The sequence below is a fragment of the Vanessa cardui genome, chromosome 13 (assembly GCF_905220365.1).
Source record: "Vanessa cardui chromosome 13, ilVanCard2.1, whole genome shotgun sequence".
In the NCBI taxonomy this organism is placed as follows: domain Eukaryota; kingdom Metazoa; phylum Arthropoda; class Insecta; order Lepidoptera; family Nymphalidae; genus Vanessa; species Vanessa cardui.
The window spans coordinates 4,320,379-4,348,371 of record NC_061135.1 but is presented as its reverse complement, the minus strand read 5'-3'; the positions used below and the strand labels follow the sequence as shown (position 1 = coordinate 4,348,371).

At 31.7% G+C, this 27,993-nt stretch overlaps 1 protein-coding gene across 1 annotated transcript in view; it reads right to left on the bottom strand.

The window, feature by feature from the left end:
- Positions 1–27,993, bottom strand: part of LOC124534802 (tumor necrosis factor alpha-induced protein 8-like protein) — a 55,995-nt gene that overhangs the window by 12,240 nt on the left and 15,762 nt on the right. Inside the window, exon 2 of the mRNA XM_047110821.1 lies at positions 19,165–19,222. Within this exon, the coding sequence (XP_046966777.1) occupies positions 19,165–19,177 (13 nt within the window). The 5' untranslated portion in view covers positions 19,178–19,222. The remainder of the gene's footprint in view (positions 1–19,164; positions 19,223–27,993) is intronic.

Here is a 27,993-nt window from a genome sequence, read left to right as displayed (position 1 = left end):
TCTATCACGGCGCAGGTGCGACAGATAATATATTACACAGAATATAAAACCATATTAACAAGGGAAAAGACCTTTTGCTTATAACGGATTCAAATATATCAAAGGTTAACTTTTGTAAATGTAACTCGATAAATTGCGAACATATAACGTCGCTTAAATCTTTGTATATTTACCGGGTATTGTACAGTCGGGGTAAGGAAAGGTTCGTCACCTTAAGATCTATTTTCGTGTGCTCAGTATGAGCGATAATCTGCTTTATCGATCGAGAATATATGACACTGACAGACATATTTTGACAATTTAGTACAAGATATGTATTATATCTTGTATTTTGTGCTTTGTCAGCACAACTAAAAGCCCTTAAACCAAGAATTGAATTGATTCTTGTATTTTTAATTTGTAATGACTAATTACGCCAATAAAAATATTTCATGTAAAATCTAGACTAGTCTAAAGATGTTACACTATTTTAAACCAAGTTATCATATTAGGAAAGTTTAATTTTATATGCAGTTGTCAGTTTAGTGCTTTAGTTTCAAAAGGTACTAAGAGTTTACGAATTGATAAAGGAATGAATTTGAATTTCTTAACCGAATTTGATGAAATTTTGGTATGAAGCAACTTGAATTCCAAGAAAAGACATAGCCACTTTTTTTGCCTGACACATGACAACCAACACCGTAGACTACAACGACTACTAGTATGTTTATCTATATAATCTGTCGAAATATTGTGAAAAGTGAAATATGATTGGAATTTAAAGCATTATTTTTCGCTATATTGTGAATATACATAGTGAAAATTGCAATTTAATGCATATATTTATATAATAAAACGAAATATAACTATTGATTTAAATTTTCTATGAAATTATTTTATTTTAAATTAAATATAATTGTTGTTTGAGCGTCTTTCGGTGTCATTAGCTGAGGTCAACGACCTGCATTGATTGCAACAATTGCCATCGCGCACTACACGTACACAATGCGGGTCTTATGATGTCATCTGTTAATATCTTGAACTTTTTGTTTGTTACACAATGTTCAAATTTCATATTAATATTAATCACATTGAATATTTTAATTAAAATAAATTGTTTTTTTGAATCAAATTATATTTATGATATATTGCGTAAATATTTGATAAATTGTAATTAAAAATATTGTAACAATTGCTGTCACCTGGAAATAGATTTTAGAATATTTTTTAACATGGAAAATGGTACTAGGCCTTCTATGATTCAGAAAAATTAACACGTATAAACATGTTATATACATTTTAGACAGTTCTGATATTTAAAAAAAATCGTTGGAACTCAACAATCTCTATTTTGGAGTAACGTTTATTGGAAGATTTTATAAAAAATACAAGAAAAATCATTATTTCATTGTCTTACAATGAATTAATAGAGTCCAATTGGTAGCCAATAAAAACTCATATAATATAGTCGATATACTTCCGATAATATTTTAAGACAATAATAGCGCGATTTAAAGTACTATTAACGCCATCTATTGGGAACTAAATAAAACAGTTTTATTACGATGAAACCCATTCCCTTATATACTCATGCACATTTAGAATCATTGGCTTAAGACAGTTAACTTTAGGTCTGCGATTGAAGCGAAATTTCATTAGGCTCTACGTAAAATTTCAAAGTCGAATGTGGGTGCAACGTTCTTGTAACGTTTTGGTTTTGAAACGAAAACTTTTCAATTACATAGTATACTTGTTTGTTTTAATTCTATAATGTCTCAACAGCATGTTTAAAATTTTCATTCACGGCAGAACGGTTTGTACTTTGTGCAAACAAGCGATGTCTTTAAAACAATGTTAATAAGACGTTTGTAAACTGATGACTGTGACGAGCTCTGATTGGCCACTTCATCACGCAACGCTGGTTAATTTCAATGGCATTGCAAACGGTCAATCCTGATTGACTTCACTTGAACTGAGCTAAAGGACTTTTATGTTGGCTATTGGGATATTTTCTACTACAATATCAAGTAAAATAATGCCTTTCTTGCCACGCGGTCAAAATTATTAAGTATTTTTAATTTAAATTTGTTTATATTAAACGCTCGCGTTTTAGCTTTAGTAAAGAAGTAGCCCATGTCCTTATTCGGAGTTCAAGTTTGCTTCATACCAAATTTCATCAAATTTCGTTCAGCGATTTAGTCGTGAAAAAGTGACAGACAGACAAAATAACTCTCACATTTATAATCTTGCTAAAAATCAATTATCATAATCGATCGTATTATACCTAAGCTTTTGCTAGAACCGGTTTATTCTAGTGCAAACCAGATACAAAATCCAATCAGCTTTTCAGGATTAGCCCTGTGCTTATACACGATTATATTTCGGGTCTCGCTTTGTTCTATACGTTTTAATGTAGTTGTTATCGTCGTGGGCAGAGTATTAATGAACTCGTGACTCTACGAACTAACTAAAGAATAGTGTAGTCATTGTTTTAGTACCAATATTTGAATAAGAATACAACAACAACAACAGCCTGTAAATTGCCACTGCTGGGCTAAAGGCCTCCTCTCCCTTTGAGGAGAAGGTTTGGAACATATTACACCACGCTGTTCCGATGCGGGTTGGTGGAATACAAATGTGGCAGAATTTCTACGAAATTTGTCACATGCAGGTTTCCTCACGAAGTTTTCCTTCACCGCTGAGCACGAGATGAATTATAAAGACAAATTAAGCACATGAATCAGCGGTGCTTGCCTGGGTTTGAACCCGAAATCATCGGTTAAGATGCACGCGTTCTAACCACTGGGCCATCTCGACTCCTTTAAGAATAACTTTAAGTATATTTATGATCAAAATTAAAATATTCTAAATTCAAATCGTTTAATAAAAGCTCTTTTAAATTGGCATGTAACAGTGTTGAATTAAATGTACAGCTATCAATAATCCTTACTAATATTATAAAGGCAAAAGTTTGCTAATATTTTGTTACTCCTCGAATTTTAAAATATATTTAAAATAATATAGTTCATATATTAGAATAACACAAAGGCAATTTTTATTTTAATTATATTGTGTAAATCCAACAACCACCCATAAAAGGCGATTGAAGGCGCGAGCAAAAACTCTTAACTATACTCGTAGCTATAGTTTCATTAATAACGATCTATTCTTAATTTTAAAGCAAAATAACTCTTCAGTAAGAATAGCTAGATAATTTCTGGAAGAGTATACTTTTTTATTCGCACATGTAAGCACACAACATACACCAAAAACTACATAATACCAAACTACTGAACAATGCACGCGACACTCCATTGCTCAAACATATGACATAGCCTACATGATAGAACCATTAATATTTGAAGTAGCATAACGAATGTACATTGTTACAGAGAACGGGACAGGAAATTGCCCCCAGGGCACCCATTAACCCCTTTAATGAACGGAAAACCGGAACACTAAAATAAGTGCTTTAACGTCATGGGCGATTTTAATATTTCTGCACTTAAACATTTGCCTATTGGCTCACAATCAAATTAAAAGCAAAGTTCATAGGTTCAAATCTGGGTATTCGATATTGAGTTACACATAATGTTTGCGTTTATTTCTGTGCACAGAGTTAACACAAATGTTAATCTATACTAAAATAATCTTATATAGTCATGTATAAATTCGAATTCAAATATATTTATTCAAGAGAGGCATTTCAGTAGTATTGATTGTCAAAATTCTACCACTGTATGTGTATGTATATAATTAAATCTTAATCATTATATACTCATAAATCAACACCGACCCACAGTGGCTCGGACTGGTGTGATATGCTCCGTTTACTTTACTTGTATGATTTTAATAGATTTTTAAACGTTCACATCCATAATACAAATTTATTTTGTATAATGAGTAGGAAATTTAAAGAATTTTAAAAACAATCTACATTTGTCTTATTAAATAAAATATGTAAGACTTATATGAGAAGTTAATTATATACAAAGATTTTAAATTAATCACTATACTATAACAGCCGCGTTAAAACATTTTTTTTTAGTCAATATCTTACTATACTTATAAGTCGAACGCAGAAGTCATTATTAGTAATAAGTAACATATTAGTATAGTCTAAAGCATTTTGTCAATTTTTAAAATTTTCCTTTTTAAAATATGTCATATTCTTAAAAAAATACAATCTACCGTATAAAAACTAAACACATCGACGAAATTAGGGCCCTGTTTCAGCAAAGTATATATTCAGCAATTTAAATGTGTAAAATTCAAAGTGAAATAAGTTAAGAAGATCTGAAACTTATTATCATCTTAATTGAGCCATTATAGGACTTAAGTGTTGCTATTTAATTCCTAACTAGCTGTGCCCTAGTGTGTGACTTGTGGCGCATTTGAATTTACCAAAAAATACTGTTATAGCCTAAGTTATTCCATATTTCATCAGCTTATTGCGAAAGTACCGTCAAAATCGGTCCAGACATTCTTGAGATTAGCCGAACATGCAGACAGACAGACAGAAGTTGAAAAAAAAGTTTTTTTTTTTTGTATGTGTACCATGTATGCGTAAAAAAGCGATAATTTTAATATTACAAACAATCACTCGTATTTTATTAAATGTATATAGGTACTATCTAATAGCTGCTTCTGATTGCTAAATACACGATAATAATATCAGATAGTGTGATACTGACATGCTTTAATTATTTATGCGTAGACAGACTGAAACACCAACACCTAAAACCGAGAACGCATCGAAGTAAATAGTAGCCAACAGTTGGCCGATAAATACACGCACACTAATAAAGTTGTATGATTGACAAGCGTAGCTGTCACGCGCGCCAAGATAATAAAGATGGCTCGTTTATTTTAGTTCTTTTGTAGCGCGACGATCTGTCTAGATATATAAGTGATCTAAGTGGATATGCTCTGTTAAGCTTAGCAGGCTAACGAAAAGTATCTATATATTTTACTGCATATATATATATATTAATTACAGGCTTTACAAATGTTATCGTTACATATATATAGATTAAATGATCAAAAGACTTGGTCAGACATTTCAAATATCTGAGAGCGTTGACTATATTTCAAAAATTAAATCATATTATCAATAAATAAATGAATGCTTTTATAATATATGGAATCATTTAAATATGCCATTGGGTTATATACGAGACAAAGTCAGTGACCTTTTCTTAAGCTGCGTCTAAGCAAGTATCAATTTAGTACTTGACTACAATTGCCTTTCCAACAATACTTGTCCAATTAACTCCAAAGATATATCCCAGATAGAGGCGATCGTTGACGCTGGTTGTGCCTTAGAAATTAAAGGGTGTCGCCGTAAATAAATATAAATCTTCTCTTTTTAAATCTTTGAGTTAGAGCTTTTATTTCTCTGACGTTTCTAGATAAAGATCAAATATTTGAAGAATATTGTTAGATTTGATGAATATTTATAAAAGGTAATTAATTAAATTATATGTGATTATGTATCTTTTACTATTACTAGTGAGTGTCGACAAATACTTTTAAGTTTTCGGTGAAATCCCCATGCCCGATCTATACGAATCCTTTAAAATTACTCCTGTTAAAAATGCTAATAAGAAACTCTTTGATTAAAGTATTGTATGATGATTTAATTTTATCGGTTAAATAGTTAAAATATTTAAAAATGACTTGGATAACTAAATGTATTCTTTTTCGAACAACAATGATTAAACAACTAAATGTGTTCTGTATTTAAGATAAGGCTTGAAATTAGACTTGATGACGCATGCTTGACACAAGTTAGACTACAAATGAGGTACGTTTTCGAACCCGAAACCACAACCGTTGCCAATCAGTTCAACGACCACTGCACTAATGATTCAATTATAGATTTATATCGTCAACTTATCAACGTTTTAATAAAAATAGAATCTAATTTTTTTTTTTGCTGTCTTTAAGACTTTTAACATATCTTGTAAGCACAAGCGTCACTACACAACTTATGTATTATAATTATTATAAAAATCTCGCATTAATTATATCGTTACAAACGGCCAGTCATCTTCGCGCGTTGATTGCCAAAAAAAAGCAATACCACTATGTTATTTTAAAAGCAACCGATTTTAACCGATCGTGTATAACCGCGAGACATAAAATTAAATTCCGTGATAATGGAACGTCATTTTATATTTAAACGTTTTTGTATTCATTTTAAATAATACCAATACATTTTTTTCTATCTTTCTATGGTATAGGTTGTCGGACGAGCATATGGGCCACCTGATAGTAAGTGGTCACCACCGCCCATAGACAATGGCGCTGTAAGAAATATTAACCATTCCTTGCATTACAAATTCGCCACCGATCTTCGAAACTAAGATATTATGTCCCTCGTGCCTGTATTTACATAGAGAAAATTTTCTATGTATGAGATTTCAAAAACTATTAATTCGATTAGATATTATCCTTGTTATTTTAAAATGCAGTTTATTTGATAATAAGTTTAAATATCTAGTTATCACTCTTTTTTGGCTCACGTAGGTAGAACATTCCTCATGTCGTGCCTCATGCCTGTAGTTACACTGACTCACTCATCCTTCAACCAACCGGAACCCAACAATATTAAGTACCTAAGCTGCTTGGGGGCAGGATATGTGATGAGTGGGCGATACCTACGTAAACGTGCTTGCACGAATCCCTACCACCACTTATAAAACTTTATTACATAATAAATGGCTATCCAAATTAATAAAACTGTCAGATGAAGTTTTGAGTAATATCTGTTCTGGAGTTATAAATGTTATTAGAAAGAAAACGTCCTAAATATTTATGAAAGGTGAAACTCTCAAGTAGTCACAATTTATTTTCTTGTGACTGTAATCCTTTAACAATAACTTTGTGGAAATTTAGTATGGAAATTGTAAAAGAATATGATATGAATATCATACTATACACGTTATACAATATAGTATAATATTATATAACATAATAATATTACATGTAATATAGCTTAAGAATTTAGCTTTTTTTTCCATTCTGTAAAGTGCACAACTGTGTTATTTTTGCATAAACTTATGCATAGCGCTAAGTATTTTTAAAATATTTATTTGTATATCTCTTGCACACGCGAAGTGAACAAAAGGCTACTAATGTGATATACCAATATCCAAAATGCGGAAGTAACTACAGAGTACTTTTTGACGACCTCCATGGTCGAATGGTATGTACACCGGTTTTCATGAGTACGCCACTCTGAGGTCCCGGGTTCGATTCCTGTGTGAGTCGATGTAGATTACCATTACTTTTCTATGTTGTCTTAGGTCTGGGTGTTTGTGGTACCGTCGTTACGTCTGATTTCCATAACACAAGTGCTTCAGCTACTTACATTGGGATCAGAGTAATGTATGTGATGTTGTCTCATATTTATGATATTAGCAACCATACATACATACATACATACATAGATGTCTTTGATTTGTCGTGTTTTTATACAGATGGAATTCGAGGAAATTTCGTATAAACGACTCCAAGGAAGGTCATTGGGTACTTTTTCTTTTTTGCCTGACACATGACAACCATCGCCCTAAACGTTCGTAGCGTATACAAAGTATTATAAGTGTGCGTGTTAACAATTGATGGTAGCGTCCCCACTCGATCGTTTTCACGCTAAATTGTTTGAAAAAAAATCTCAAGGTGAAACTTTTAAGTATATATTATTAAATCACGTTAAAGTATACGTGCATACTGAAGAGCTTATCGGCGATTTAGTTTAACGTGCCAATGAACTTCTTCATATTAGCAACTCTCCAGTTTTACCAGCACAGTTTCAGATACTTCTTGCCCAAATAACATATAAAACTCACTTTATTGATAGGATAACTGAACCTTACGATATAATGCTGTATCATTTTGTGCCTCTAATTTTTTCATTGTGTTGTGTAACTCAGTGATTGCTCTTTTTTAACTCTGTACTGGACTGTACACTCAAGTGGATTTTCGTCGTTCAAATATAAGTTAAAGACTAACTTTATATGAATATGTTCCAAACCTTCTCCTCAAAGGGAGAGGAGGCCTTTAGCGCAGCAGTGGGAATTTACAGGCTGTTGTTGTTGTTGTTGTAAATATAAGTTTATTAATAAAAAGGGTAATATATCTTTTGATGTATAAAACGCTTAATCCGTTAAGCCATTTCCGATCATATATATGCACGTTATATATCCAAAGCTGACAGACCACGACAGTAAAACTTTTCCGTTCACATATTTCGTACACTAAGGCTTGGTTACAAAGACTCCACACGTATCGGGAGGTCGTAAAGTCTAGCCACGTAATAGGGTACCTTATAAGATGTTTACTGATCACGGTTATAACTCTTACGTTTTACCTATAAAACTTGTGATTAACGACTTTGCTATATATTGGAACTTTATTATATATTATATATTAAAAATTAATTTACTACTTATATAACTTACTAGCGACCCGACCCGGCTTCGCAACGTTCACAGATTTTCATTAGTAAGTTGTTCTTTACGACATTCAAATCAAATCAAAATCAAAATTCTCTTTATTGTACACCAGTAAATAAATTACATATACACGGTTTGATGAAAGATGTACAAGAGGCGGCCTTATCGCTAACACAGCCATCTCTTCCAGGCAACCTTAAGGTAGAGGAAAACAGATATAGAAAGAGGTAGGGGTGTACAGAGCAGACATAAACATAATAAATAAATACAGTGTAATATTAATATATTAAAAAAATAAATAAAATAATGTACAGTACCTGATATCTAAAATGCATACATATATGTATCTATCTAATTAAATTCAAATTATAATATACAAAAATTAAATTAATGTCTCGCGAGAAAAAAAAAACAATAAAATAAGTAAATAATTCTATTACGAACAGCAATTAAAGTGCAAGATAGTATTGTCTCAAGCAATTTTTAAATGAAGCAAGTGATTGTCCATTTATAATAAATACCTTCCTCTCGAATCACTCTATCTATTAAAAAAACCGCATCAAAATTCGTAGCGCAATTTTAAAGATTTAAGCATACATAGGGACAGACAGCGGTAAGCGACTTTGTTTTATACTGTGTAATGATAGAGATAAAGATGATTCAATGATTAATTGCTACTGTATTGTTGCTTTTATTTTATATAATGTACTAAATATTAGCAAAACATTTTTTTTAGTTGAAATTGGGTACTGAAATTATAAATACCGTCGGATGGGAAAAGATATTACTGGCCTGAGAAGCACTGGCAATTTTTTGTTACAAGCAAAATGTAAGGAATATATGAAGTATATAATATTACCAACATTTTGATAAAATTGTATAACTTATGTCAATTAATGTTACAAAGAATTCTTACACTTTTACCACGTAAAGGATAACCATAAACACGCCTTTATTGCGACATAAAAAACAGGATGCCGAGGTGATTATCTTAAAGTCACTGGTGGGGTGAGGGAGGGGGGGTCATTTGTGATTATAATAAATAGGGAAATTTGGAACATATTCCACCACGCTGTTCCAATGCGGGTTAGTGGAATACACATGTGGCAGAATTTCAATGAAATTAGACACATGCAGGTTTCCTCACGATGTTTTCCTTTACCGCCGAGTACGAGATGAATCATAAACACAAATGAAGCACATATATTTAGTGATGCTTACCTGGGTTTGAACTACGAAATCATTGGTTAAGATGCTCGCGTAACCCACTGGGTCATCTTAGCTCAATAAAATAATTTTTGACCTATATATTAAAATTATAATTTCGAATATAAGTAAAGTAAAGTAAAGTAACAGCCTGTAAATTTCCCACTGCTGAGATAAGGCCTCCTCTTCCATTAAGGAGAGGGTTTGGATTTTGGAACGTATTCCACCACGCTGTTCCAATGCGGGTTGGTGGAATGCACATGTGGCAGAATTTCGAATATATTAAGTGGAAAATATATTCATATAAAACGTTGTATAATTTACAAGCGAATCAGAATATGTGCACATAATAAGTATTAGCACCTGAGATGGGCTCGTTGCCAATATTCGTGAGTTTGTTCGTCTGCATCCCTATTCTATAAAATATCACACTCACGGAAAATTCCCGTAATTATATAACCTAACTAATATTTTTTGTCGTGACAATATTTTGAAACATAAAAAATAATATGTTTGTATTCAACACGTGTTCCATATTTAGCATAATTATGTTTTATATAATTAACATTTTGTCCCTAATTAACGAAAGGCTTACGTGATGTTATAGCGTTGTCATTGCGACGAGTGACGACGCTTTGTTTTCAGGCGGATATTTTAATGAGTTTAATTGCACATGTATCATTAATATGTAGTAAAAATGGGTTGCAGAATATTAAAACTGTAATCATTAATCACTGTATGTACTATTCGAAATTCATCTGTAACAATGTGTGTATATCTGCGTGTAAGTTGTTATGTGTGTGTGTGCGTGTCTGGTACCACCTTACCGGGTGTAGAGCAAATATACTCAGGAGTCCGCCTTGAAGCTTTAGTGCTCCATCCATCCATCCTGCATAGTATAAGTCAGTATCTCAGTTGCTGGAAATCGATATATTTTTTTTCGTGAAGATAGCTCTTGACCATAGTGACCTCTTCAGACAACCTGACGGCTGGAGAGGACTCGTTATTACAGATTTTACGAGTACATATGTATCTAGTTACAAATATTTAGCTTGCGCGATTCAGAACAATGATATATTTAATCAGCTCTATCTCACGGTACCGGGTTGTAACATATATGTACGCATTAAACATTGATTTGATTTCAAGTACGCGATTTGCATGAAAAGTTATTTATAGAAAGGTTTTCGAAACACTTTATTTCATTTTCATAACTAATAAGTTTTATTCTGGATGAATAGGTATTGTTGTTGAAGTCATAAGAAGACCTATAAATGTCATAAGAAGACGGTTAACCAGCTTATTTTGAGCATTAACTACCTACGGCATAACTTCTCCAATCATGAATAAGAAAATACAATCTGAAAAATTTGATTTTAACTTATATGGATACTAACTTGCGCTCGCTGCTTCAACTGCGTGCAGTCGGAGAGGGAATGCAGGTGTTAGATGCATCCCTCTATGTATACTTTTTATCCAATGGGGGACCCGCGGCATAAAAAGTAACTTCTTATAGATAATTCGAGATTTAAATTCAGATCCAGCCTCATCTGTTGCCTTGAATGACTAACTAAAATCTATCCAAACTTTTGCATGTATAGAATTTCAGGACATATAATATTATCATCCAATTATCAATGCTGATGGGTGCTGCCACATCACATATTCGACTGTTGACTTGTTTTCAGGCATCTGCGTCCTATTTATTGTAATTTTGTTATTTTAAATCATTAAGATTTTTCTAGAACCAACAACGTTTGTGCCACAGATGCGCCACACAAACTTTATAAGTGGAAACTTGCTCAAGTTCTAGGCGGCTGAAGTTATTCACTTAGACGCTCAGACTTGCTGGCTTAAGTTTGTCACTGAGATTCATTTTCCATTATAATATTTTGTTTTCGTTTTTGTGAAATTGTTATTTTATTATTAATTTTGATACTATCTCGGAGGATCAAATGTTCGCTATTCACTTTGTATGGATTCACAAATGCTATAGAATTTAACGACCTCAATTACAAACGTACTTCAGCAAGTTTAGTTACTTATCTCTCTTTTCGACATCATTAGTTTGATATTCGAATGAATGAGACAGCAATGTTTAGCTAAGTAGCCATCAAACGTAATATACAGGTAGAAATTAGAGATAAATCAATTAAGTAAAAAGTATCAAATTTGTCTTTGTCCAAATTTTATTGACTTTGTTGCATGAGTAGAACCTGAAAGATTCTGTAATCATAGTTAGAGTATGCCGTGATGACACATGGGTTGTGAATCTTAACTGATGATTCTCAGTTTAAATCCGGACCAGCATCACTCAATGCGTGAGCTTAATTTGGGCTTACTTAATTCTTTTCGTACATGGTTGTGAAGAAAACTACACTGAGAAAATCTTTAATTGTTAAGTAAGAGGCCACCACGTTAATCCAACCCGCAATTAAGAGTCGTGATGGAAACTCCAAAGACTCTCCTCAAAAGGGAGGGCAATAATTTAGCCAGCAACGAAACATTAGTAGGCTTTTTCTTCCATTTTTACTATTCAGTATTATTAGTAGTTAACAAGACAATAACTTAATATTTAAAATGCTATAAATAGAATTCCAATTATACTTAATGTATTGGTAAATTACTATTAATTAAAAGTAACGAAGAATGTTTTTAATAAAGTCATGAAGTGGGATAACCCTAATTAGTCACTTATACATTTATCCATATAATAGGTAAATGTGGAATCAAGTAATGGTGCCTGCTGTGCCCCTTCCCTTCCTTAACCTCATTTGCGTATAACTCTCACAGTAATTCACAGAGTATATCATAATACTATTATGCCTAAACGAGTGCAAACCGGTTCGAAGTGGTAACTCCAGAAACTGGAACAATGTTGTATCCTTGACACGGCTGGCCTGCTTTGTATATAACACCTCCTTGGGGCTTAGACTAGACTATAGAATTTGTAACAAGACACGGTCAATACAATAAAGGTTGTGAGAAACGTACACGTGAGTACGTGGTCACTTCAATCTGTTACTGCTGAGCATATTTGTAATAAACGCTATATAATGATAGTTTTATACTTTTTACTTTGACAATATTCATAAAAAATAATATATAAAAATGAACATCCAAATAATCGAATCTTTGTACATTTTTTTCACATAATAATTAACTACCAAAAAGTTATTATGTTTATAAATTTAAAGTTTGCGTGTATACACATGCAAACTAACAAAGCACGCTAGTAAGTGCTAGTAGCACGAGTGAGGCATTAACATAAGGTAAACATAAATTATCTCGACAATTTTTGTTGATTTTATTTTCATATTTAAGAATATTATAAATATTATTTAATCATCTATTCTCAATATAACTTACTTATGTACTGTAATTATAGTATGACAAAATTAAAAAAGCACAGTAGAGTAAAGCGAATGTAAGAATAACAATACCTTTCGAAAAAATGCGTATATTCTAAGATAGTGGTAATAAGTTGTTGCCCTATGAACTGTTTAGAGGGTTCACTCAAAATAAACAGAGTTCGATGCCAATGAACCCGACAGACAAGTTCGAAATCTTTAATACCAATATACCGCAATAAGAATAAATATTATACGTTGCATTTGGAATTAATAATATTACACACACATACACATACTCTACTACACACATGTTCTCGTAATCACGCACACATTTAAGAAAAATAAAAAACGTTTTATTGTTATGTAATGAAACAAAATCGTGCTCATTTATCTTTACTGATTAATTGGTATAATTATTATGACATTTTATTCCACACTTCGTTACGTTTCGTCACAACAAATATTTAATTTTTACTACGGACGGATAGTATTACCTAATTGGATACACGGAAGTGAAGATTCAGTTATTTTTTTTATTTGTGTTAGCTTGCAATGAATATGAGCAATTTGAGACGTTTAGCAGATATTGTTTATTTATAAAGAGCAACTATGCAAGTTGCTTGCCGTTTCTTCTTTGGAGGCTTTCCGAAACGGAAGTATTTAAATATCGATCAAAAACGCCTCACTGTAAAATTTACTTGAATAAAATTGATTTGATAGAAAATATAAAATATAGTATTTCGTATAAATCTTTAGAATTTATATGACATTACGCAGTTCTTAGAATTATACGATCGTGTAATGATATCAAAGCGCATTCGACCTTCGATTTCCTCTTCAAAAGCGTCGTCATGGCAATCGTCAATTCTCGGAGGCTTAACACACTTAGATATCACAACATAAAAGAATTCTATACAATCGAAGCCTTTTAAGACCTTCTCAATAACTTTCCTATGTCAGCGCATTTCGCATTGAAAAATAAAAGATATACATAAAGTATAGAATACTAACTGCTCAGTGAGGTTTTATCTGCGTTAAAGGCGAGATGGCCCAGTGGTCAGAACGCGTGCATCTTAACCGATGATTGTGGGTTCAAACCCAGGTACCACTGCATATTCATGTACTTAATTTGCGTTATAATTAATCTCGTGCTCGGCGGTGAAGGAAAACATCATGACGAAACCTGCATGTGTCATATTTCATAGAAATTCTGCCACATGTCTATTCTATCAAACAGAATTGGAACAGCGTGGTGGAATTTGTTCCAAACCTTCTCCTAAAAAAACGGGTGAGTAGACCTGAGCCTAGCAGTGGGAAATTTACATGCTGTTGTTGTTGTCAACACAGGCTTAGTCAGAACTTCAGTAATAATATCTGCTTTTTATAAAGGCAATGTATTGTCAAACATAGATTGTGTCCTATGTAATTACTCTCACTATTTAAACAGGAACAAAGCAGCAAAGCACCTATTTATGTTTAGCGGTAGAATAAATAATAGGCAGGTGCTAGGAAGGCAGGTGGCAAAAGGGCTTTCACAACGCTCTACTGTACATATTCAGGATATTATTATGTTGTAAATACATTTTATTATATCTAAGTAATAATAATCTAATATAACACATTATAATAGAACGATTTTCTTCTCAATCATGCGTATCAAATGACATACATAATAACAAATTCATACGTTTAAGGCTAATTAAATTATTTAAAGTAAGCAACAACAATACATTTCATTTAAATTATTTTATAAAGATTGATGAAACATTAAAGAACTTTAATAAATTTATACATTGATAAATAAGTTCCATATAGATGTTAAAAAAGAAAGCTAATTATGTTTGTAATGATTCGATTAGTAACTTCTGAGATTCTCGCCGATTCCTCTTAATAGAATCTACACCACACACGGTAGTAGTCTTACATATACCTCAATAGTATATCATGACAATTCACATTGGCTTTTATAGTATCGACTTATATATAAAAACTAATTAAATAACTCGTAAACAATTCAACCATACGATTGACGACGAAGGTATTAAGTTAATTACAGATTGAAACATAATCGGTTAAGTATAATGTTTCGTGTCAATAATCAAGGTAAATCAAATGTACAAATCGAAGCCAGCAGTATCAAGGACAGCCGCACCTACCACTACCACCCACCTTGACCGACAGCATCAGGAATGAGGTGCAGCACCACTTCACTTGTTATACCTTACAGTTTGTTTGTATTTAATATCGCTAAGTAAGTTGCATATATCAACCATACTGAATTAATTGAATATATACTAATATTATAAATGTGAAAGTAACTCTGTCTGTCTGTCGGTCTTTCATGACCAAACCGCTGAACCGATTTTGATGAAATTTGGTATGAAACAAGCTTGAACTCAAAAGAAGGAAATAGGCTACTTTTTTGACATGACATGACACATAACAATCGACCTCTGTTAAATTTTGGTGGTAGGGCTTTGTGCAAACCCGTCTGGGTAGGTACCACCCACTCATCAGCTATTCTACCGCCAAATAACAGTACTCAGTATTGTTGTGTTCCGGTTTGAAGTGTGAGTGAGCCAGTGTAAATACAGGCACAAGGCACATAGCATCTTAGTTCCCAAGGTTGGTGACACATTGACGATGTGAGGAATAGTTATTATTTCTTACAGCGTCATTGTCTATGGGTGATGGTGACCACTTACCATCAGGTGGCACAAAAAAAATGCGAGCGAAGCCGCGGGTGACAACTAGTATTGGTATAAATCTGACTCGAATCCCAAGTAATAACATAGGGTTATTATAGTTGAAACACCTCATGATTAACCTCTAAAGTGCGAGTGAAACCGTGAGCCAAAACTATAAATATTAGTCAAGATTGGAAAGAAGAAAAAATAATCATTGTGTATTTTGTATCAATATTAATTCTCATATTAAGAAATCAAGAATAGATCGGTTAAAGATTACTTTATACATTAAAATAAGTGTACATACCATCAATGTAAGCTCAGTAATTAAAACAAATGGGTTTAAAATTTGTCATGGTTTGTTCATCAGGCAAGCAACACTAAATGCTGCGGTGCAGAGTCGGATTTAAAGGTCTGGAGGCCCTGGGGCCACAAAGCAGTGGAGGCCCTAGACCAACAGGAGCGTGGAGATCTTAATAATTATATCATGGATTAATGGATTAGCTTAAGCTTTTATTAATTTGATTCAGTAAGTATTTATTGACTGGTATCGGTAACTTTTAAAATATTAAGTAAGATTATTATAATTTGACTATATCTCGGTATTTATTAACTCACTGAAAACTTGTGTGGCTCCCACTTATGTTGAGGCCTAAGGGCAGTTGCCCCGGTTGCCCTTCCCTAAATCCGGCCCTGCTGCGGTGAAGGAAACATTGAGAGTTACATATGTATATAAATGAGTTCCAAGTCTCAAAAAGTTAGGTTAGACCAATCGTGGCGAATTTACATACAGAATACTTAGGTACATATATTATATAGGGGACAGTATTACGAGTTTACCTAGGAAAGTGTTTCATTTCGAACATATTAACCTAATATGAACGAGGGCTATTCGAACTGTTTATTTCACGGTCATAATTATGCAGTTACAGTCCAATAAACACGGTTGGTATATATGCAAGTTTAACATTCAATTTGACTTAGCAGCTCATATCTGTGTGTGTGTGTGTGTGTGTGTGTGTGTGTGTGTGTGTGTGTGTGTGTGTGTGTGTGTGTGTGTGTGTGCAGTGTATGACTTATCAATAACTTATTCATATTCAAAAACATAACTCGTTTTAACAATAGATAAGGTAGTGAACACACAGTAACAGTCTTATTTTATTTTAACAATAAACGGCCCCTCCCGGCTTACATAGTTTTTTTAAATATTTTTTATTGCTTTCCGACATGTTTAACAATTGTCGTTCGTTACACAAACACCTTCATAAATTACATAATTAATACCTTACAAATCATTCTGTCTATTAGTGATAACCGCATAAAAATCTGTTCAGTAGTTTTGGAGTGTATCGCAAACATACGGTTGACAGACGCGGCCAGGGAACTTTTGTTTTATATTATCTATTGATATTCTACACACACATATACTTATTACGGTACACACACATACACCCTTACATACACGAACACCTCAAGTTTCATCTGAAAACGTAATTTCTCCTACGATATGAAACAACGAAATTATATAAGCTAATACGACATTACATTATGGATTTAAATTGCTCACTTCTGTTTTATGTTACGCTGAAAAAAATCCACTCCGGTTTTTTGTCGCGTTTTATTGTCGTAACCAGAGACAATTTTCTAGCAAATATTTCCAGCAGCTCTTAAACTGAAAGACCGTACGAGCGGAAAATAAGATGAAATTGAATCCGCGTTCCCTTTGATGTAAATTAAGATTAAACTTTTATATCGGGTAATGTAATCTGTTTAAATCTTTTATTAAAATAATAAGCATTAATATATAAGGCACATAATCCGACATAATTTATGTGTACGATTACTACACTATATTATTATTTAGTTTCGATCGTGAAAGAACGACAGACTGACTGACAGATAGAGTCACTTCCAAATTTACGATATTAATATAGATACATATAAATATTTAATACGAATCTATTTCCTTGCTTACGTTATGTTCTAATCGATTCAAATTAGACTTTGAACGTTAAATACTTCGAAATTAAACAGTTAACACACAAAACCACTAATTGGGTATGTACCGAAAATAGCCTGAATTTATTGTATATTTCATGTTAATTCATGCAGTAAACACTTACAGTGATTAAACGAGGAAAAACATGTAATTATGGCTTATCCTCTAATAATAGAGTCTTACAGAATAAGTATTTTATACATACTTTGAAAGATCAACAAACCATTAATTTCTATACGATTTCTGCTAATATTGTATGCTGCTAACCAATCTTAATTAATAATAAATTTATCCTTTCTAGCTACCCACCCTCAGTTTGTCTGGAAGAAATAGGAATCTTATTTACTATGATCGAAACGCCACGGCGACTTTTCAGCCTAAATCGGTCCAAACTTGGTAACTAAAAATTAATGAAACGAGTTTTTATACATACGCATGAACAGACTACATATTTTACTCAATCACATAATCCAATTTAATTTCACTTTCCAATTTCAGATAACCTCTTCATCGACATTTAACAAATCCATACTTAATACCATTTATTTTAAATTTCGGCCAATCATCACACGGCAATTCAAGATCAAAGTTCACGGTAAGTTGCCACCGCCGCCTGACGATATTGGCCATCCCATTTATCACAGCGTTACCAACTTTTGGAACCTAAAAGTCCTGTCCTGTCATATCCTTTGTCTCTATAGATCTAGTAACTAACTCATCCTTTAAAACGGAATATAACAATACGAAGTATTTTGTGGCGCGGGATGAATATCTAGATCGGCTGACACGAAACCCTACCATATAGTATATTTCATAAATAGTATGACTGGGTAGTCTTTTCCTGTCCTAACAATATAGATATTGTAATGTCAACATTGAATGGACATCTTTATTGGTGACAAAATAAACAATATTAACAAGTACTTTAATTAATCATTAGTCACGAGCTTACACTTGACTTAGCGCAATTGCTACACATAGTGACCACGATACTAGTCACTGAGGACGACATATAAAACCTTCACCTTCTTATTTATAATTTTTTTTTTCAATCTCAACAAACTGGCATTGAGTAATAGTAGTTTTACTATTCTCGGAAAATGATTTCCTCGCATGTAACAGCGTTTCCTTTCGCGCTCATGTTTTATTCAAATATGTTTAGTGGCAACATTGCCACCATAATAGAAGACCAGTTATCATAACTGATACTACACACTCCATTGGCTTAGGGGGTCGTATTATTAATGGGTTCCGAGATGGCCCAGTGTACAGACACGTGGTACGGACAATCATCGCTAAATGTTCAAGCTTTTTCTATCTTTTATTATCTTAAACGACTCATTAAAGTGTGCATGTATAAATAATAAACATATTTTTTATCATTAAGAAGAATATATAAACATTACATTATTTAAAAAATGCTCTTGAACGTTTTAATAATGAATTAAAAATGAAATAAAATAATAAAAAAAAAAACTTACAAGTGGCTACCATGAAGAAAACTTAAAAAAAACTCGTGGCAAAAAAACTGTTCTGCTCCTGAAAATAAAAAAATAATAATGAAAACAAAATAAAAACAAAAATAAACAGGAAAAAATGGGATGGGTTTGGTGGTAAAAACTAGCGGAAGTAAAAATTGAATAAAAAGAAATAAAAATAAAATAAAAAATAATACAAGCTTTTGCGTTCCGTAATTGTAATTTTCTGGATCGGAATTTGAAAAGATATATGTGATTAATTTAAAAAAAAATCATAAAACATTAATATCGGCCGTAAACAAACACCTTTAAAAAACAAGAACTTAGATTTGACATATACGATTCTGATACTGAACCGTATATTTGTCGTAGGCGATTTTAAATTTATATTGATATGCAGTAGGTACATAAAATAAATAATAATTCATATTTAATATAATGCCAAATGTCGCCCGCGCGTTAGATATAAAAAAAATTACTATATGACCTTTTTTATCAAAGTTTGACCGTGAAAGCACGGTGGATAGACGTGGTTATATACACTAGCGACCCGCCCTGGCGTCGCACGGATGCAATACCATTGCTAAATTTACTACAGAATTTGTTTAATTACGACATCGCATTAGAAATTTTAAAAATTATCATTATTACTTTACTATATTGTCCATGTATTATATTATACCTACTTAATTAAAAAAAAACCGAATCCAAATCCGTTGCGTAATTTCAAAGATCTAAGCATACATAGGGACAGACAGCGGTAAGCTACTTTGTTTTATACTATGTAATGAAGATATACTTTTAAATATACACTAACACCAAATTAGTCAATTGTAATATATTCATAAATATCGCAACGAGATAAAATTATTACGGAAATAATCTTAAACATAACTGTTATTGCGCCGCGTTATTTTCGTATCCTTTTATCTGTGCTGAACCGGAAGCGGTAAAAAAGGATTCGGTTGCACACATGTGTGTGCATTGAAAAGACATCCTGGCAGGAAATATTACACGATTGTGTTGTAATACTAGTTCATTATTAACATATCTTGTCTTTTGTTATGACTGTTTGTGAAGTTTATAGTTTGTAAAAATAAAAAAATATATATGTGTAAATTTGAGAAAGCTATGTACAAATACAGTCCAATAACATGCTACTTAATTTGAGTCTTATGTCGTTATGATATAATAAAAAAAAACATATATGTATAGATATTTACAAAATTATTGATAAACTTTTGAAGTGATCGTTCTATGGCCAAAAATATATATATTTATCCAATTAACTTCTTATAAAAATACTTCTATCGTTTATTTATATGTGATTATTTTAAAGCACCGCGTTTCCGTCTTGTGTCCTGTAAAAGTACGATAATATAAGTAACATGAGCGGGTCTGCTATGAACAGATGCATTTACCGCTTACAATTGTCGTACCAAACGAGCTAGACTGTAGCTATCGTGTGCGTTGGACAGTACATAAACATTTTTCTGATGGAATTATAATCCTTATATTATAAAACTTAAAGGCTATATTCCTCTGTAATCCATTTGTACCATTATCCGTAGACGCACGTTTTCCGCCTAATTTATTATAAGGGCCGTCGCTGATACGAACTAGTCTTTTTATAGAGGAGACGCAGAGGCAATAATATATGGGAAACTATTTTAGTCTTATCTATTGGATTCCAATGTCTATACATATTTATTGAAACTCTACAGTAATTTCAATAAATCGATGGCTGGATACTATTAACTATAAACTTATTTAAAATGTTACATAAAAAAAATAATAATAAACGGTCCTTTATAGGTGTTCAAATTTTAAACTTTCGAATTTTTATTCGAAACTTTTGCAATAACGTTTCTCAATCTTTCAATCAAATTGGCAAAATAAAACATTTGCTTTAGTAAGTATCTCTTGAAAAAGCAAAGACATGTCGAATAACAGAGTAAATAACTCCCTTAGTGAATTGCGATTGTGTTTAACCAATACATCGCGATTTTTATCATCCGATTGTAGCGCGGCGTTTATTTACTGTTAATAGATATTTATAATTTCTTTCCATATAATACGAAATATATTTAGTATAGAGACGAGAAAATGTCAATTAGTTGGTAAAATGAGAACTTCGCATAATTAAAAAATAAACTATTTTTATACGAAAATAATATACACTATCATTGAAACTAAAATCATTCTTATTTAAAATAACTACGGAGTTCTTCATAGATGTACGGTATGGCCTGTTAGAAAACTGTTCAATAAAAATCAGTCGATTCAGATCTAGTTTATAATAATTAATAAAAAAAATAAAAAAAAAATAGCACCGACTTCAAATTGATCACCAAAGAGTAATAAAATAATTTGATTTAAACACGTATTATTGAATTCGGCCGATCATATGTAAATATTTCTACATTTTGTTTTTCACTCAAAATCGTCCTTATTTATATCTACAAATGGTAATTTGTTGATTTTTTCAAATAGCGCTGAACCTATTTCAACAAAACTTATATCTGGTACATGATGCATGAAAAAACTGATATATATCTTGAAATTTATTACTTTACTTATATCCGAACAATATCTCCAAAGCCACACGAATGATAAATATTTAGTAATTACATGGAAATGAATACATTATAGAACTAACATCAAACGGTTCGGATGTTTTATCTTGAATATATTATTTTAGCATCAGAAGTCATTGAACTACCTATAATAAGTTATAATTAAACGGGATTATCCGTCATGAGTCATCAGTCGATTGAAATGCTTTGATGCAACACAGGCAGGTGCTTGTTTTAACATTTAAATCGTTTTAATTATGTTTTTGCTTTATTATCTGTGCTCGCTAATTCTTTCTCGTGATTCGGACTTGTCTTATTAAAACCTTTTTAATTTTAAGTCTGAAAAGTTTAATAACTTTGTAAGTTTCATCTCGATAACAACCGCACTTGCCATGGCGTTTTCATTTGATGACACTTTATTCAATTTAAATAGGATTTAGCAATTGCTTTCATGAAATGAATTAAAAAAATAATAGTTTTTAAAAAGATATAACTATTACATAGCATTGAAACATGTTATATAAAAAAGACATACCTAGTTGATAAATTTTCTTACTAGACCGTAAAAATATGTTTAATAAAAAAAATTGTGTTATTATAATCTTTAAGCTGCTAGAATGCACTTATTTGGTATAATCTTAGTAACGCCTTTAACAGAAAAAGTTAAGTCAAAAATAAAAAATAAAATTATCGATCTTAAGGCTATTTTTACACTATCAATATTACTTATGACAAATTCTATTACTATCTGTGGACCATGTGTGTGGATAACATTGTGCGTGACAATATTTAATTTTCTATTCAACCGTTCCGGTGTAGAGTTAAGATGCACTAGGAAGTGTTAATTCTATTTACGAATACTTTGTTACGCATTCTCGAATATTCCAACAGTTACAGTTGCAAAGATTTAAATTGAAAAAAAATGTAGTTTGCCATATTATGCTTAATAGTAATTAGTATACGATGGCAAACATCACTAGGTTACTTGATTTAAAAAAATAGTTGTCATTTAAAAAAAAGGCATTTAAATTTGTATAATTACAGTGATTTCTCTTTTTTTATTACTGTTGATAATAAAAGGCAATTTAATTTTCATCAGTATGTTTTATTATTTTCATATATTCATGTGTATCATCTGAATAAATATTAAAAAGTGCCTCTAACTATATTCAACTAATAAAAATTAAATCAAAAGAAAAATATATTTCCCACCCAATAAATATCTACATTCATTTAAACCATTAAATTCTTTAAATAACTTCCCACATTTATAAAAATAATAGAAAACGAGTAATCTCGCACCGGAAGCTTGGATCATGACACATTTCCTTGTGATATAAATACAATGAAATGTGAGATTAACAGTGAAGTGAATAAGCATTATTAAGAAACCCATTCCATTTAGGGTTACCATACACAATAATAAATTATTAAAAGATTGCTTAACAATATGTTTTTAAATTTTTTTAGCATGTTGTATGGTATGTATGTAGCATAAATAATATAAAATACATATACCTACGTAAAATTAAATTATAGTTACTATACAAGAAATAGTGCTCGACTTCTACCCACTAAGTACACGTATACTATTAAATTACTATGAAGTTTGACAGGAGCCAAAGGTATCTGTCACACTAAGAAAAAAATATTGGTTCGTTTGTTTTTTTTTCTTTTAAAATGTTTGTAAGCTAATTTTCAAAAATTCCTAATAAGAAGAGTTAAAAATTAACTAGGGTTGAATGATCTTAAAATAAATCTATAATAATATTATAAATGTGAAAGTAACTCTGTCTGTCTGTCGCTCTTTCACGACTAAACCGCTGAACCGAATTTAATGAAATTTGGTATGAAGCAAACTTGAACTCAAAGATAGGACATTTTGCCTGACACATGATAACCAACACCCTAAAAAGCGAACGAAACCGCGGGCGACTACTAGTAATTTATATTTAAACCTTTTTACTTAAGAAGTCAGTTACGACTCACAAGGTTAACAGTTAAATAACAAATCTTGTTTCATGTAACACCATAAACAAAAGACGTCTCACATCAAATATCACAAACAATTGTAAATCTAATGAACATATTAAAGAGAGGAACAAATCATTTCACTCGACTTTCGAGAGGCGAGTAAAACCGTGGGATTCATATTACAATAACTAAAAAATTCCGCAACGCTTCTTGATATTACCCAGAATTGAAATATAACGATTGTATACTAACAGTAAGAAATATGATTACATCTTCTAAGTCTGCATTATAATAGTATTAAACATAGTATAAATAGTATTATAATATGTCTATCAATGAGGGGTTTATGTTTTGCGAGAGTTACTATCGAAGTCATTCCATTTTTAAATTAAAAAAGTAATACCTTGTTCTATTTTATTAAAAGAAAAAACGATAATATAGGTGGCAGCATAAACCTTTTTCTTATCTGTACAATCTCATTCTGAAAAGGATTGATTCGAAAAATATACGTAGCTCTACGTAGTATTTGTAAATCGAATCGCGGGTTGCTAGTTAATATACATTATGTATACATTAGTATAATTGAATTAAATAAAATCGACATATATCGATATAGTGTTTTTCTTTTATAACTGCTACTATGTATTCGTAAAGAATATTGTTGTTGATTACTAATATTCTAAATGACTACAATATGTATACTTATATACTGATATTATAAATGCGAAAGTAGATGTATGAATGTGGCTCTTTCACGGCCAAAACACTTAAGGGAATTTGGTGAAATTTTGTATGGAGCGAGCTTCACCTCCAAGGAAGGACAAAGGCAAATTCTTATGACTAATAACTGACGACCATCCCTTAAAACACGAATGAAACCCTGGCGACAACTACTTATATATAGGGCATCTAACAATCAATAATAAATAACAATACATCTGTTATAATTTAATTCTTCTTGTTATTTGGAATATATTTACATATCGTAAGAAATAATAATACTTTCCATCAAAATGTCACGACATGTTTTCTGAGTAATCCCTGATGTTAATGTAATTGAATAAAAGTCGGAGCGATTCCGAAAATCTCGTAAAAATTACTTGCGTGATGTAAAAACCTTAATTTTAATAACTCACACTAACTCGTGTTCGGTGACTTTAGCTGCGTTCAAATACAGTTTTGTTTTTACATAAAAATATTGAAAATGCCTCATTAAAGATTAAACAAAGATCTCATAACAATTACTTATCACCCAAATTCGCATCAAATCTCGTTCACGACTTATAATATTGTCTAAATCTAATAACAGTATTCAACTAAATTTTGTTCTTTTTAAAGGCGCTGTACATTTTAGTATTGTTAAATTATTCTCTATCAATATTACCATAAAAATATAGTAAGGGTCTGATCATTAAATATATATAAAAGGTAAGAACTAAGTAAGAGACATATTAGTTTTGTTTCAGCCAAAATTCTTAATATCAAGATAGAACACGTATACCTTAACCAAAGGTTCTATCTGAGCTCACTGAATTCGAAAATACTTCATGTATATTTTATTTCGTGTTCCTCGATGAAATGCAAATTGTATATAATCGGATGAAATTTCATCCATCTATCCACAATATGGAAAAAAGTTAGATCACTATTCGTAATGTAAATACCTATACACATAATTAGACTCATATACAATGACATACAAAAATAAAAAAGTAAAACGAATACATAAAAATCATTTATAATGTCAATATATTCTTTCAGAAAAAAATTGCGTGAACTAAATAGATTTTCTTATCGCCGACGCAAAATCTCTTTCACAGGCGATAATTTATATATTCAATGCTCTCCCTTAGCTATATTCTAGATGTAAATTTACTCAGGCATAAATCAAAGTTTGCTTATCACTTTGGAAGTTAACCAATCGTAATTCTCGACTCAATGACCCACTAAGTCATTTCACGAGTCTGCAGATTACTGTAATAAATTCTATATTAGTCTACAAATCGAAATTCTGCTTTAATACCATTTCAAAGACGAATTTATTTGTAACAATTATAAAAAATGTCATGATGACATCATAAACAGAAATTGTGTGACAAAATATACCTTGTGTGACCAATGATCTACCTTTTAATATATAAAATAACCATAAATAAGAACAAATGGAAAGCACCAAAGGATAAGAAAGAATTTATAATTTAAGAAAAACAATAAGGTATATAAATACGAGTACATAGGAATAACTTGAGCTGAGAGGTTCAAACCCAGGTAAGCACCACTATATATATATGCTACACATGCTACATCTCGTGCTCGGCGGTGAAGGAAAACATCGTGAGGAAACCTGCATGTGTCTAATTTCATCGAAATTCTGCCACATATGCATTACACCAACCCGCATTGGAACAGCGTGGTGGAATATGTTCCAAACCCTCTCCTTAATTTAAGAGGAGGCCTTAGCTCAACAGTGGGAAATGTACAGGCTGTTACTTTACTTTTTTTACTTTAGGTATGACTTCGATGGTAAAATAAATTTTATATATTAAATATGTGACGATTGGTGAACGTAGAAGATCGGTTAAGGTAATGTAAGGTTTCTTATGGTCTTATTCTGACTTCCCCTGCTTGGAAACCGTCACTGCACACGAGCGGATCACACTGAACACCATTTATAACTGAAAGTATTGATAAATATTTAATTATTTATAGTGGCCTATTTATGTAAACGTGCGTCTAATTATACATGGGTTGTATATTTTTAATTTATATTAAACTAGCGACCCGCCCCGGCTTCGCACGGGTGCAATACTGATACTACAGAATTTGTTTAATAACGACATCACATTGCAAACTTCTAAAATTATCAATGTTTCTTTACTATATTGTTCATGTATTATTATAGACAAAACTTCCCCTTGGATCATCCTATATACTTTGTACTAAGCGTACAAAGATACATAGGGACAGAAAAAGCGACTTTGTTTTATAATAAGTAAAGATAATCATTTTAGTTCAGGTGTAAATTCCTAAGAGATAAAATGTGGTTAATTCTATTTAAATAATCCTAATGGTCTCCTGTCCACTCTTAACGAACTTGTTATTTCTATTAATTTTGTGTTTTATGTTAAATATTCCATTAAATTTTAAAAGCTACTTTTGAAATCAACAAACATACTGTCGGGTATACTATTCCAAATATGTATATATTTGCCAATTGAGTCGCTAGAGTCGAATCGATATAATTGATTGTAAATACACATGAAGGGTATACAGTGCGTGCCTGTCAAGCATAAAAAAAAAATAAAAAACAAAATAATTTTTTGAATAAAATTGCACGTTTGAACGAATTGTTGTCTTAAAAAAAATAGAAAAACAAACGATTGAACCGCGTCGGTTACGCGTCCAACAAATATTGATTTAAAAAAATATATTATATCCATCTTTACTTAGGTACTGTTTTCTTGTAAGCGTTAATTAAAAGTAATTTTATCGATTCGCAATGTATGTAGATTCTACCGAAAATACTACATTTACATCCATAATTAATTACTGAATTATTGAAACTTAATTTATACTTTTCACATAAACGAAAAAATGTAATAAGTATTTCTAACATACCTTTATACTGACGCGCTAAGTTAGTAAAGTAAAAGTAAAGTAACAGCCTGTAAATTTCCCACTGCTGGGCTAAGGCCTCCTCTTCCATTAAAGAGAGGGTTCGGAATATATACTTCCACGCTGTTCCATTGCGGGTTGATTGAATACACATGTGGCAGAATTTCAATGAAATTAGACACATGCAGGTTTCCTCACGATGTTTTCCTTCACAGCCGAGCAGGAGAATGAATTATAAACACAAATTAAGCACATGAATATTCAATGGTGCTTGGGTTTGAACCCCTAATTATCGGTTAAGATGCACACGTTCTAACCGGTGGGCCAACTCGCCTCATAAGTTATATTAAAATGTAACTTACCTAATAAAACCCTTAAACAACTAAAATGTTTGATCAAGAAATATAACACGAAGTTCAACAAAGCATACAATTCTGAAATTGGAAACAAACAAAACCGCTTCCGTAATATGTTTGAAATTTGAACCAATTTCAACATTACAAATAGTTCGTTAAGATAGTGACGTAGTTCCGCATTAAAAATATGAACGGCCAGTGTTTGGATCAAAGTAATTAAGGGCAAACTTACTCGTACATGACATAATTTAACATTAGACTTACACGTGATGTTTGTAATTATGAAATTTATTATATAAATGTAAATATTC